Source organism: Rana temporaria, chromosome 2 (genome assembly GCF_905171775.1).
Source record: "Rana temporaria chromosome 2, aRanTem1.1, whole genome shotgun sequence".
NCBI classification, from domain to species: Eukaryota; Metazoa; Chordata; class Amphibia; order Anura; family Ranidae; genus Rana; species Rana temporaria.
The window spans coordinates 421,009,365-421,023,255 of NC_053490.1; the positions used below are offsets into that span (position 1 = coordinate 421,009,365).

General features: G+C 42.1%; 1 protein-coding gene across 3 annotated transcripts in view; it reads right to left on the minus strand.

Annotated features, from left to right (window-relative positions):
• The window catches only part of CDKL5 (cyclin dependent kinase like 5), a 511,586-nt gene that overhangs the window by 174,498 nt on the left and 323,197 nt on the right, over positions 1–13,891 (minus strand). For all 3 annotated transcript variants that reach the window (XM_040338214.1, XM_040338213.1, XM_040338212.1), the window contains exon 6: positions 12,736–12,872. In XM_040338214.1, the coding sequence (XP_040194148.1) occupies positions 12,736–12,872 (137 nt within the window). The remainder of the gene's footprint in view (positions 1–12,735; positions 12,873–13,891) is intronic.

A 13,891-nucleotide genomic window follows, 5' to 3' on the forward strand; every position in this document is an offset into this window, starting at 1 on the left:
TGTGTACGAGGCTTTAAAGTAGAACATGCACAACCCTGCTGACTGTTCCCTGGCTTTACTGTGCTACTGGGAAACAACCTAGCAATATTTCCAATAATGTTGCTAAATTATAGCTACTGTCCAATATCTGTAAAGAGCATTGCCTTCAATTTTTGATTGCATGAGCATATTCGTCATTTATCAGAGAAACCACACCGGATCAAATAAACAAATGGATATGATGGAATTGTGTCCTTCAGTGACATAGTGGAGTTATAAAACAAGGAGGTTTAAGAAGAAGTTTTATCACAAAGTATTCAATGCAGTACTTAAACATTACAGTGAATTGTAGTCAATTACAGAAAGCCTAGGAAGAATCAGATTGCTCATATCCATGGGTTCCTAATCCTAAAATGACCTGTTATTATTAACCACAATAGCTAGGGAGCCGGCTTTCCTCATGCAAAACCATTTTCATTCCAAACATAAATGTCTTTGTGGTATTGTATGTACATACAGTACACAGGCATGCATAAATAAAGCATATATACAAAGTTCTGACAAGTTTAAAATGCCTAAAATACCTATACTGTAATATATCCTGACTCCTGGGGGTAGTTGGAGAAATCCTCATACTGCAAACAACAGTATTTCCCTCAGAGCCTGTATGTCAGTAGCAGACATATACTCCAGGTGACTCAATATGAAGCGTGCTGGATTAAAGTTACTAGAACTTAGTATAGGAATGAAAAATTTACCAATAATGTCTGTCCAATATTTCTGTAATCTAGGCAATTTCCAGGTCGCATGTAGAAACTCTGAATACAGACAGATAGCATTAACCACTTCAGCCCCATACCATTTGGCTGGCCAAAGACCAGAGCACTTTTTGCGATTCGGTACTGCGTCGTTTAACTGACAATTGCGTGGTTGTGCGACGTGGCTCCCAAACAAAATTGACGTCCTTTTTTCCCCACAAATAGAGCTTTCTTTTGGTGGTATTTGATCACCTCTGCGAGAAAGGGCTGCCTGGGAGCCCAGGGGGGGCGAGCACCGCCGAGGGGAAGAGAGGAGAGCCGCCGGCTGCATGATCAGAGCAGGGAACATCACAGCTTTCATTTCAATAGCTGTGTGTTCCCCACGTCATGTGATGTCACATAAGCCCCTCCTCTTTTTCCGGGACTTTGATAGACAAATCACCGTCCAATCCTAGGACAGGTGACATGTATCAAAGTTCCCCGGACAAGAGGAGGGGCTTATGTGACGGCGCGCCGCAGGGGAACACACAGCTATTGAAATGAAAGCTGTGATGTTCCCTGCTCTGATCCCTGCCCACGGCTCTTTTCTCTTCCCATCCACAGGTAGACTGCATGTGACACAGGCTGCATTATGGGACACAGGCTGCATGGTGGGCATAGGTTGCATAAGACACAGGCTGCATGGTGGGCACAGGCTGCATGGGACATGGGATGCATGGGACACGGGCTGCATGGTGGGCATGGGCTGCATTGCTGGGCACAGGCTGCATGGTAAGCACAGGCTGCATGGTGGGCACAGGCTGCATGGTGGACACGGGCTGCATAGTGGACACGGGCTGCATGGTGGACACAGGCTGCATTGCTGGGCACAGGCTGCATTGGCGGGCACAGGCTGCATTGGTGGACATGGGCAGGCGGCATTGGTGGGCACGGATAAAGTTGTTAATATTTATATAACTTAATTCTACATAAAACAGAATTAAGTTATTCAAAACAAAACATAAAAGTAGTGTCATTTCATGAAATAATTTATGAGGGTGGGTTTAGGGACGGGATTAGGGGCGGGGCATGGTAGGGGTTAGGCGGGGCAACTGGTGGCGAGTAACCCTTGAGGCCTGGCTAGTCGCTCAGGACTTGAAATTTTGATCCCTGGTGAAGGGGTTAACCACTAGGGGGCGGGCGTATATATACGTTGCTTTGCCTGCCCTTGCCATTCTGCCGAAGTATATCTATGTGAGATTCCACCCAAAAGTGGAACTTCTGCTCATCAGATTCCTCCCCCCCTCTGGTGCCACGATTGGCACCATCCGGGGGGGCAGGATATCTGTCTTCAAGGAGTGTGGGCCGCGGCCCGTGACGTCAGCACGGGGCTCCCTCTTCCTCCCGTGGCCGCCGGGCCAGTAGGAGAGAGGAGCGGGCCTTGCGCATGCACAGTAGGGTTCCCGGCGTGAAGCCGAAAGGCTACACTGCCGGGTACCCTTACTCGCAATGGCTGCGGCGGCAGCACCCGACAGCTGATGGAAACATTGTTTTAGTAAATATAAACTGCTAAATACCTTTTCTCATCAGCAGTTAGAGCAGTCTTGTGACTTCTGTCAGTGTCTGGTTAAAGCCTGCAGGATGAATTTTTATTCTCCCCTGATTGTCCTATGAGGCTGCAGGACCCCTGACCCTCTGTCTGGACAGTGCTGATTGGCCCTGTGCTGATCACATGCACCCTTCCAAGAAAAACAAAACCAAAAACTCTCTAGCAATACACACCAAACTGAGCATGTGCAGGTTGCCCTGAAGGCTCTGTACTAGCAGCAGATGGATTGGGCACTGTGGCAGAAAGGGAGGATCAGAGAAGACAGAATCAAACAGTCTTTTTACACAATGCAGGTTTCACAGTGCATATAACAAGCATGCTTTACTGCATATACAGACTGATTTTACTGTTGTGGGTAATATTTTAACTAATAAAGATACTCCAGCGCTACCTCCTTTGTGCAGTGGAACCTTGGATTACGAGCATACTCCATTCCAGGAGAATGCTTGTAAACCAAAGCACTCGCATATCAAAGTGAGTTTCCACATAGAATTAAATGGAAACTAAGATAATTCTTCCACATTGACTTCTATGGCATGCAATACGGCATGTGGCCAGAGGTGGGGGGCACCGGAGAGACTTTGAAATACTCGGAGACCGTTCGGCTGCACTCGGAAAGGCTCAAAATACTCTGTAACCGATTCCGGGTATTTCCGAAAACAGCTTCAAGTGTCACCGGTGCCCCCGCACATCTGGCCAAATGCAATACTGCACACCGCAGAGGCCTGAATCCTGCTCGTTTTGCGAGACAACACTCGCAAACCGAGTCAGGATTTAAAAAAAATAATTGCTCGTATTGCGAAACGCTCGTTAACCGCGTTACTCACAATCCGAGGTTACGCTGTAATAATCTAAATGTAAAGTTGCTGCAAACACCTACAGTATCTCACAAAAGTGAGTACACGCCTCACATTTTTGTAAATATATTATATCTTTTCATGTGACAACACTGAAGAAATTACACTTTTCTATAATGTAAAGTTGTGAGTGTGCAGCTTTTATAACATTGTATATTGCATGGCTTTCCCTCCTTATGGAGGGTGTCAATGATGGTTTTCTGCACAACTGTCAGGTCAGCAGTCTTTCCCATGATTGTGATTCCTACTGAACCAGACTGAGAGACCATTTAAAGGCTCAGGAACCCTTTGCAGGTGTTATGGCTTAATTAGCTGATTAGAGTGGGGCACTTTGAGCAAAGAATATTGCCCCTTTTCACAATATTCAAATTTTCTGAGATTGTGGATTTGGTGTTTTCATGAGCTGTAAGCCATAATCATCACAATTATGACAAATCACGGCTTGAACTATCTTGCTTTGCATGTAATGAGTCTATCTCATATATTAGTTTCACCTTTTAAAGTGGTTGTAAACCCTTTTTAACAACTTTATGGTACAGGTAAGCCAACTTTACCTGTAGCCACCCAGGATATTTCCTAAACCTGCACTGTTTAGGAGATATCCCCCTGTGTCTGCATGTGCCAAACTCATCGGCACATGCACACTAGAGCAAACTGAAGCAATGGCACCTATGTGCCGTTGCTTCAGTCTTCGCGCCATTACCGGCGGCTCCCGCCATTATTGCGGGATGGTTTTACCTCTGCTAGCGGCCAAGACAGGGTTAAAACTGCTCGCAAGCCGGCGGTATAGCTGTGGTGTCCCATTGATTTCAATGGGCAGGAGTGGTGAAGGAGCGGTATACACACAGCTCCAAAGATGCTGCTAGCAGGACTTGTTTTACTGTCCTGCCAGCACACTGCCACTTCCAGCAATGTCTTCTCTCTACTTCCTTCCAGGATTTCATTTAGGCCTTTAGACTCTGTGAAGAGAGTCCAGTTCACATCTTGGATCATCACATGGGTGTATATTCACACTGAAGTCACTTAAAGCGGAGTTCCGGCCACAACTTTTTAAATATAAATACCCCTGTAATACACAAGCTTAATGTATTCTAGTAAAGTTAGTCTGTAAACTAAGGTCCGTTTTGTTAGGTTGTTACAGCATTTAGACTATAAAATATAAAATAGAAATTGACTGGGGCCATCTTAAGTGTGGGCATCAGTATGACTTCCTGGATTTCAGCCTTGCAGATCTCGCACATGCTCAGCGCTGCACAAGCAGTGTAATCGTTTTCAGATCAGGTTTCAGTACCTGTACTGTCCAAGTCACATGATTCTTCGAGACTGGGGAGTGCACAGACTCCTGGATAATTACACCCACTACATTCCCAGGAGTCTGTGCGGTGAAGCTTAAGCACCTAGGTGCAGGAAGAGGGAAGATTAACTATTCTGCCTAGCAACAACACTTTGAAGGCATCTAAAAAACAATATTTTTTTCTTAAAGGACTAATGACATTTTTTTTAAAACTACTGATGTAATGTTATATTTATGGGTGGAACTCCACTTCATGTTTTCATGTTCATTCCTATATTTATACATTTCTATATGGTCACTTAATTGTTGGCACTTTTTATAGCTTATTGTATGGTCAACATTTATTGTTTTGCACTGTATGCTATTTGCACTTTCATATTTGATACTTATATAGTGGTAGTAATTTAGTAACAATCCCCTTTCAAGGGTTGTTTGAGATTTAGCGCAACTATATATATTCTTCTACTTTTGTTCACTGTTTATGTTTTCAGGTTAGTTGCTGCTTAATATTAAGAGCTTCAGGCTGTGTTTACTCCAACATTTGGTTTGCATCCTAACACAGTTTATTTTTTCTTATTTTCCATATCTTTATACAAGTACTTAGGGGGGAATGGGCAGGTATGTTCAGCTATCATTGTTCTTGTGTAAACAATGCAATTTATTATTCTTTCACATCACTCACATTATTTACATCTAGTGTAGTGGGAGCGGATTTTTTTTGTCGTGTTTTTCCTCATGACATGCATAGGGCAGCCTGCTGATTTTAATTGGCCACCCTTCGTGCAACAATAGCGGCAAAGTGGCACTTTATTGTGAAGTGGAACGAAAATGATAAATGGTTTTTCACATTTTTTACAAATAAATATGTGAAAAGTGTGGCATGCATTTGAATTTAGCACACTGAGTCAATACTTTGTAGAACCACTTTTTGATGAAATTACAGCCGCACGTCTTTTTCTGTATATCTCTACCAGCTTTGCACATCAAGAAAGTGCAATTTTTTCCCGTTCTTTGCAAAATAGTTCAAGCGCTGTCAGATTGGATGGAGAGCATCTGTGAACAGCAATTTTCAAGTCTTATCACAGATTCTAAATTGGATTTAGGTCTGGACTTTGACTGGGCCATGCTAACACATAAATATGCTTTGATCTAAACCATTGTATTGTAGCTCTGGCTGTATGTTTAGGGTCGTTGTCCTGCTGGAAGGTGAACTTCCGCCCCAGTCTCCCAAGTTATTTTGCAGACTCAGGTTTTCTTCTAAGATTGCCCTGTATTTGGCTTCATCCATCTTCCCAGCAACTCTAACCAGCTTCTCTGGCCCTGCTGATGAAAAGCATCCCCACTACATGATGCTGCCACCACCATGTTTCACGGTGGGGATGGTGTGTTCAGGGTGATGTGCAGTGTTAGTTTTCCACCACATGTAGTGTTTTGCTTTTAAGCCAAAAAGTTTAATTTTGATCTCATCTGTCCAGAGCACTTTTCTTCCACATGTTTGCTGTGTCCCCCAAATGGCTTCTCGCAAACTGCAAACTGACTTTATATGGCTTTCTTTCAACAATGGCTTTCTTTTTACTACTCTTCTATAAAGGCCAGATTTGTGGAGTGCACGACTAATAGTAGTCCTGTGGACAGATTCTCCCACCTGAGCTGTGGATCTCTGCAGAGTTACCATGGGCCTCTTGGCCTCTTCTCTGATTAATGCTCTCCTTGCCTGGCTTGTCAGTTTAGGTGGATGGTATTTCTTGATAGGCTTGCAGTTGTGCGATACTCTTTCCATTTTCGGATGATGGATTATAACAGTGCTCGGTGAGATGTTCAAAGTGTGGGATATTTCTTTATTACCTAACCATGCTTTAAACTTCTCCACAACTTTATCCCTGACCTGGCTGGTGTGTCCACAAGGTGGACTATATTTACTAATTAGGTGACTCCTGAAGGAAATTGGATCTGCTCCATTTTAGTTAGGGGTATCAGAGTAAAAGGGGGCTGAATACAAATGCTCACCACAATTTTCACATATTTATTTGTAAAAAAAATTAAAAACCATTTAACATTTTCCTTCCACTTCACAATTATGTGCCACTGTGTTGTGTTAGTCTATCACATAAAATCCCAATAAAATACATTTACGTTTTTGGTTGTAACATGAGAAAATGTGGAACATTTCAAAAGGGGTATGGATACTTTTTCAAGGCACTGTATATACATGGGGCAGGCAACTGTTCTCTACATACTAAGGCTATGCTTGTTGCTTAGCAATGCCACACTCTGGCTGTGCTTTAACTGCTTCTTCTCACAATGTAAGCTTATGAGTCTGATGACTCATTGAAAACATGCTTCTCCAGTGTGGCTAATACCTTATTCTAAAAATTGATCTACCCTAACTTTAGTGATTAATCTACAAATCTAAATATTTATTAAAAATACAAATATAATAGAACAAGCAGGTAAAAATGTATAATTAGCATAAATATATATCTTGGGGTATATATTGCACAAATAGATCACTGTGGGGGAGATTTACTTAAACTGGTGAACACAGATTCTGGTGCAGCTGTGCAAAGTTATGCCTAGTACACACGATCAAAAATTCCGAAAGCAAAAATCCGATGTGAGCTTTTGAACGGAAATTCCGACCGTGTGTATGCTCCATCGGACTTTTGCTGTCAGATTTTTTGCCGAAAAAAGATTGAGAGCTGGTTCTCAAAAATTCATATGGGAAAATCCGATCGTCTGTAGCAATTCCGACGCGCAAAATTCCGTTGCATGCTCAGAAACAATTAGACGCATGCTCGGAAGCATTGAACTTCATTTTCTCGGCTCGCCGTAGTGTTGTACGTCACGCGTTCATTGACGGTCGATAGTTCAGAACGTTTGTGTGACCGTGTGTATGCAAGCCAAGCTTTAGCGGAATTCCGTCTGAAAAACCATCCAAGGTTTTTCCGACGAAAAATCAGCTTGTGTGTACGCGGCATAACTCATCTGCTTCTAACTTTAGCTTGTTCAATTAGGCTTTAACAATAAAACCCAGAAGCTGATTGGTTACCATGCACGCCTGCACCAGCCATGTGCACCAGTTTTAGTTACTCGCCCTAAGTATGTCTACTAAAATACATAACATTTTCCATTCAAATCGGGCATGTGAAACCAGTGTTTTTGGGTCACATGCAGCCCTCTCCTTCTTTGTGGTCCTCAGGGGTTTAAGAATATAAACTGATCAAAGGTCCAGTTGTCCTGATGTTTATAAAGGCTATAATGCAGTTTAGTACTTCAGGAAATGTTTTGAGGTCTTATTCTCTCAGCCAAAATGTTGTAAGTTGCAGTTATTATCCTGAAGTTAAAGAGGAAATACTCCCCTTATCTATTCTTCTACCATTCTTCTTCAGCTGTTGTTCTACATTAAACTCAAATATACCCTCTACCTTTTGTATAAATTCATACCGCCTGGACCTTATTAGTACTCTCTGTTGTAGGAACTTTTTTCCTAGATATTCATTACAAAATATACCCTCACCTGCCCAGTGGATCTGGCATTGTCCTGCAGTGATCTATTGCCTGTGCCTATGCCCTGCACCGCCATCTTGGCTGCCTTTTCCAGGTTCAAGCAGCCCTTCTCCAATGACAGAGAGGGGTAGATCCACGTACATCGGCGCATTAATCCGCCGGGCGTAGCATATCTAAGATACACTACGCCGCTGTAATTTTTTTTTTCGAATCCTCAAAGAATTTGCGCCGTAAGTTATGGCGGCGTAGTGTATCTTTGGCGGCGTAATGGCGCGGCATTCAAATCTCTGTGATGGGGGCGTGTTTTATGTAAATACATCGTGACCCGACGTAAACAACGTTTTTTTTTAACTGCGCATGCGCCGTCCGTGGGGGTATCCCAGTGCGCATGCTCGAAATTAAACCGGAACCAGCCAATACTTACGACGGTGACGTCATTCTACGCAAATTCCTATTCGCGAATGACTTACGCAAACAACGTAAAAGATTCAAAATTGGACGCGGGAACGACGGCCATACTTAACATTGAGTACGCCACTATATAGCAGGTTTAACTATACGCCGGAAAAAGCCGAACGCAAACGACATAAAAAAATGCACCGGCCGGACGTACGTTCGTGGATCGCCGTAACTAGCTAATTTGCATACTCGATGCGGAAATCGACGGAAACGACACCTAGCGGCCGGCGGAAAAAATGCACCTAAGATCCGACCCGACCGGATCGACCCGAGATGCCGTCGTATCTTGTTTTGTAGATACAAAACAAAGATACGACGCAGGAATTTAAAATTATGCGGCGTATCAATAGATACGCCGTGTAATTCTTTTGTGGATCTGGCCCAGAATCTCCACTCCTCCCCCACCCATTCTGTGAAAGGGATATGTGGCGGGAGTCTCCCAGGGGGGGGCTGCTGGGGCAGGACATGTCATTCTGACCTAAACTAAAATGGTGGTGGTAGAAGGAGCCACTGGAAAAATACAAAAAAGCCTCACCGAAAAAAAAAAACTGCCTGTTTTTATTGTGCATGGGTAGGGGGTAGAGGCATAGGGCCAAACTACATTTTCAGGGCCAAGCTATATTTTTAGAGTAAAGGTTTGCTTTAAGTATTGAAGTGATATGACCTTTTTCTGAAAATAAATAAGTGCGATCCTCAGCAGACCTATTGTGTGTGTGCCCTTTTAGATCAATTTGAGTTTGATGTGTCTGCTTTAAATGTTGGTCGTGATTTAAACAGTTAAAGTGATTTACAAAATTACTTCTTTGAAATAAATAGAATATCAATTCTATTTTTGTTACTTTTACATGTTTGAAAAAAAAAAAGAATCCTTCTTAAAGGGGTTGTAAAGGTTTGTTTTTTATTTTCTAAATAGATTCCTTTACCCTTGTGCATTGTTGGTTCACTTACCTTTTCCTTCAATTTCCTTTCTAAATGTTTTTTTTTCTTTGTTTTCTTTGTCTGAATTTCTCACTTCCTGTTCCTCCTCAGAAAGCTGTTCTGACTGACTAACCCCCAGCCAGAACAGGGGGCAAGCTCACTGAGGAGAAACAGGAAGCGAGAAATTCAGACAAAGAAAAAAAACAATTAGAAGGGAAATCAAAGGAAAAGGTAAGCGAACCAACAATGCACTAGCTTAAAGGAAACTTTTTAGAAAATAAGAAAACGAACCCTTACAACCCCTTTAACTTTACAAAGCAATTCCTACAATTCTAATTTTCCAAAACCTGTATGTTCATAAAATTGTCTAATCGGAATGTGCCTGCTATATGGAGCTTTTAATCAGAACATTGTGTGAAGGTTTGAAGGCTACAGGGTTTCACAGTATCTAGGACACAAGTCATGTTGATTAGCACGTACAACAAAAAAAAGTGAAACCACACATCGAACTAAGCCTTCTTCATTTCCTGAAGCATAACACCTCAATTTACTTTCCTAATTGAAGATAGAATACCTGGAAAGTGTCTGCAGTTTAAAATCACGGTTTAAATCTTACAGACTAAAGGGACGGAATATTCCAATTTAATTAGTTTCAGTGGATAATTAATAATAATGGACAAAAAGGAAAGATAACAATCACACGGGTTTGTAACAAGCCATGATAACAAAGCAGTGATGGAAATTAAAATAAGTATACATGGATAAGAATTGACATAAAGTCAATTTAAGGCAGTTCTTCTCAACTGGGATGTGGTCTGGGTTCATCAGGGGTGCTGTCAAATGACTGTAGTTGATTGAGCAGGTAAGTATGACCTGATGGAGGTGTTACACACAAATATGTATTGAGGAGCCTGGGCAACTTTTCATTTAAAAGTGTATGTGTACTTTAATAAAGACTAGAGATGGGCCGAATACCCCCCTGTTCGGTTTGCAGCAGAACTCCTGAACAGGAGAAAAGTTCTAAACCAAACAGCAAACCCCATTGAAGTCAATGGGAGCCAAACAGGAAAAATGTGCCCATTGAAGGCTTATATGCAAGTAACTGGCCCTAGAAGGGGTATGGGAGTCTGGGTACTGCTGTGGTGGACATGTACCAATGTAAAAATTAAAGCACACCTGGCCACATGCCCTCAACATGGGGGGTGGGTGCTTTGGGGCAGGGGGTTATGCCCCCCCACCCCACGCTAAAGTACCTTGTCTCTATGTTGATGGGGACAAGGGCTTCATCCCCACAACCGGGACTGGTGGTTGTGGAGGTCTGCGGATCTTATCAAAATCTGGAAGCCCCCCAGATCCCAGCCCCCCTATGTGAATGAGCATAGGGTACATAGTACATCCACCCATTCACCAAAAAAGTGTCAAAAAATAATAAACACAGAGGCATTTTTTTTTTTTACCTCATCTGTTAGAAAGGAAAGACAGCTGATGACTTATTGGTTGTTAAGGGCACTGTGGCCGGCTTCCCCGCCCCACTCCTGAACAACCAGCTTATGGGCTGATTTGGCAAAGCTTATCCCAATCAGGGCAAAAAATTCACTGTGCAGCACACAGTGCATTGCAGGGTGTTTGGTGGGACAAACACCCGCCAAACACCCTGCAAATTCGAGGTGAACAGCCAACTGCTGCTCGGGGTGAACCGTTCACCCAACTCTAATAAAGACCCTAATGTCTTATTTAATCTTTTCCAGTGTTAAAGAATAACACATAACACAAAAAAAGACGTAAAGTATAACTGAAGGCAATTCTTTTTTTTTTGTTTCAGATAGAATAACAAGGTTTAGAACACTTGTCATGTTTTTGTTGCTGTCTTTGTCCTCATTAGGGAGATTCACCCTCTCTACTTTTCAGGTTTATTGTTATTGGTGAAAGTGAAAGTAAAGGAAATTCCAAATTTTGTGTTGTTTCCTGAATAGTAATAGAGTGAAAATCTTACAATGGAGACCCTAGTTCTGGTGACCCTGATGACAAGCAGGGATTCTTTCACCTTGGAGTGATTTCCTCTCAATTTCTGTTTTGGCTATGTAATAGGAAGTGAAGGGAAATTTCCCCAATGAGACACAGATGGCAAAAAACTGACATATGTTATAACCCTTCCTTACTCAAAAATTAAAAAAATAAGTTTTGCTTTTGATCTACTTTAATTTAATCCCATTTTATACTTAAGGCAAAGCAACATTTAGCAACCATTCTAATTCACAATTTAATTAGATGCTTAAAATGTGAATCAGAAAAATGTGTATATCCAGGGCGCTCCAAGCATTTGAATCCTGACAAATAAAGTCTGTGTTGGAGAGGGTAGTAAATCTTCACAAACTTTAGGCAACACTTAGGGAGATAAGCAATCTCTAATGGAAACAGAAAAACAAACAAGGCGCCTCTAAGTGCAAAAGTATAAAGCTTTTAATATCCCCTAAAGGGGTTAAAAATACTTACAAGATAGTGGATGAAACAGGCATGTATTAGGTAAGTGCGTCCAGGAGATGTTCCAGTGGCAGGGCAGTCCCAGTCTGTGATGGTAAAGCTTCCAGGGAAGTCCACGAGATAACAGTTGACTTGTGTGAATGTTCAGAGGACACAATAACGCTTCTATGACACACTTCCTGTCCGTGTTCCATGCTGGTTTCTGTCTCGCTTCCTCTGACGTCATCCCCAGGCTCCAGCGTTATTGTGTCCTCTGAACATTCACAGCACAAGTCGGCTGTTATCTCGTGGACTTCCCTGGAAGCTTTACCATCACAGACTGGGAACATCTCCTGGACGCACTTACCTGCTACATGCCTATTTCATCCACTATCTTGTAAGTGTTTTTAACCCCTTTAGGGGATATTAAAAGTTTTATACTTCTGCACTTAGAGGCACCTTGTTTTTTTTTCTGCTAAAATGAGAATCAAAATGTGCAAAGGGTCACAACACTAATATTACACTGCCAACTGAGACACGGGAGAAGTCTCACCATGAGACAACAACTTAAGGGTGGCTACCACTGCTGACCTTCTGAAAATGCTAATTATCTAGCTCTGTCTTGTATCAATACTTTTGAGCCAAGCAGCAACTGAGCATCAGAGAAAAGTCTGAAACCCTTATATATGTCTTAAATCTGGAGCTCAGAAAGGATTTGAAATCAAAGCACCTACTCAGGCGACTATATTTTTCAGAAGGAAAGGTCAGCAGAAGCATTGTCCACTTTTCTCTCATGACAAGTTTTCTTTAAATCATCCCGATTTTTTATACAATTGTGCCATTTGTTCCAGTACTGCCATATTAAGCTATGGCTGCCTTAACCCAGGGAACCAGATGACATTTCTATCCACCTACCTTCTCCACATATTCAAAGACTAGGTATAATTTTCCTCTTCTTCTAAAGGCTTCTTTCAGCTCAACTATATTTTCCTGCTTCAATGTGCGAAGCATTTTAAGCTCTCGAAGTGTCGTTTCCTTGACTTCTTCATTTTCTGGAAAATAAAGAGAAAGGCAAAAAATACAAAATTAGAGTCGTAGTAACAATAGTGTTCTTTAAAATGTTCTGTCTGATTTAAGATTTGTGCTCTCCTCCCAGGCCTCTTTGAGATAAGTAATTGTAGGCACTAAAGACCCACTTTAAATATCCATAGCACCTGTTGAAATGTGAGTTATTTTGTCATTATAATGAAAAAAAAAATGTGATTGCTATATTCCTACTCAATTCTTCCAGTCCAGTCATTCAAACAAAACCTTGCAGCGCAATAATCCTAAATCATCTGCAAATTTGCAATTTTAGCAATGTTTTCCTGTCATTTTCATACTGCAATTAGCCTATTATGACCAGCATCCTAAAATTGTCAAGGCCGGGACGAAAAGGCTAAAGTGAAAAGCAAGATTAAGCACATGTAAAAAAGAGAATAAAAGACGAATGGTAAATAAAACATCAAGAAATGGGGATAAGAAAAGGAAAAGCTCCAAATAATAGAACTGTCTGAAAAAAATGCATTCATTTGTTCAAAGAGCTTTGAGAGATTTAAGAAAGGGTCTTAAAACTTTTACACCAATGAAAAAATGTTCAATCAGATAATGGAAATTAAAGCGGAGGTTCACCCCTACAGTATACTTTTTCCCCTTAGATTGATGCTCGTTTTGTCTAGGGGAATCGGCTAGTTGTTTTAAAATATGAGCAGTACTTACGGTTTACGAGATGCATCCTCTCCGTCGCTTCCGGGTATGGGCTGCGGGACTGGGCGTTCCTTTTTTGATTGACAGTCTTCCGAGATGCTTGCAACGATCGCATCCATCGCGTCACGATTTTCCGAAAGAAGCCGAACGTCGGTGCGCAGGCGCAGTATAGAGCTGCACCGACGTTCGGCTTCTTTCGGCTACTAGTGACGCGATGGATGCGACCGTCGGAAGCCTCTCGGAAGACTGTCAATCAAGAAGGAATGCCCGCTCCCGAAGACCCATACCCGGAAGCGACGGAGAAGATGCATCTCGAAAACGGGTA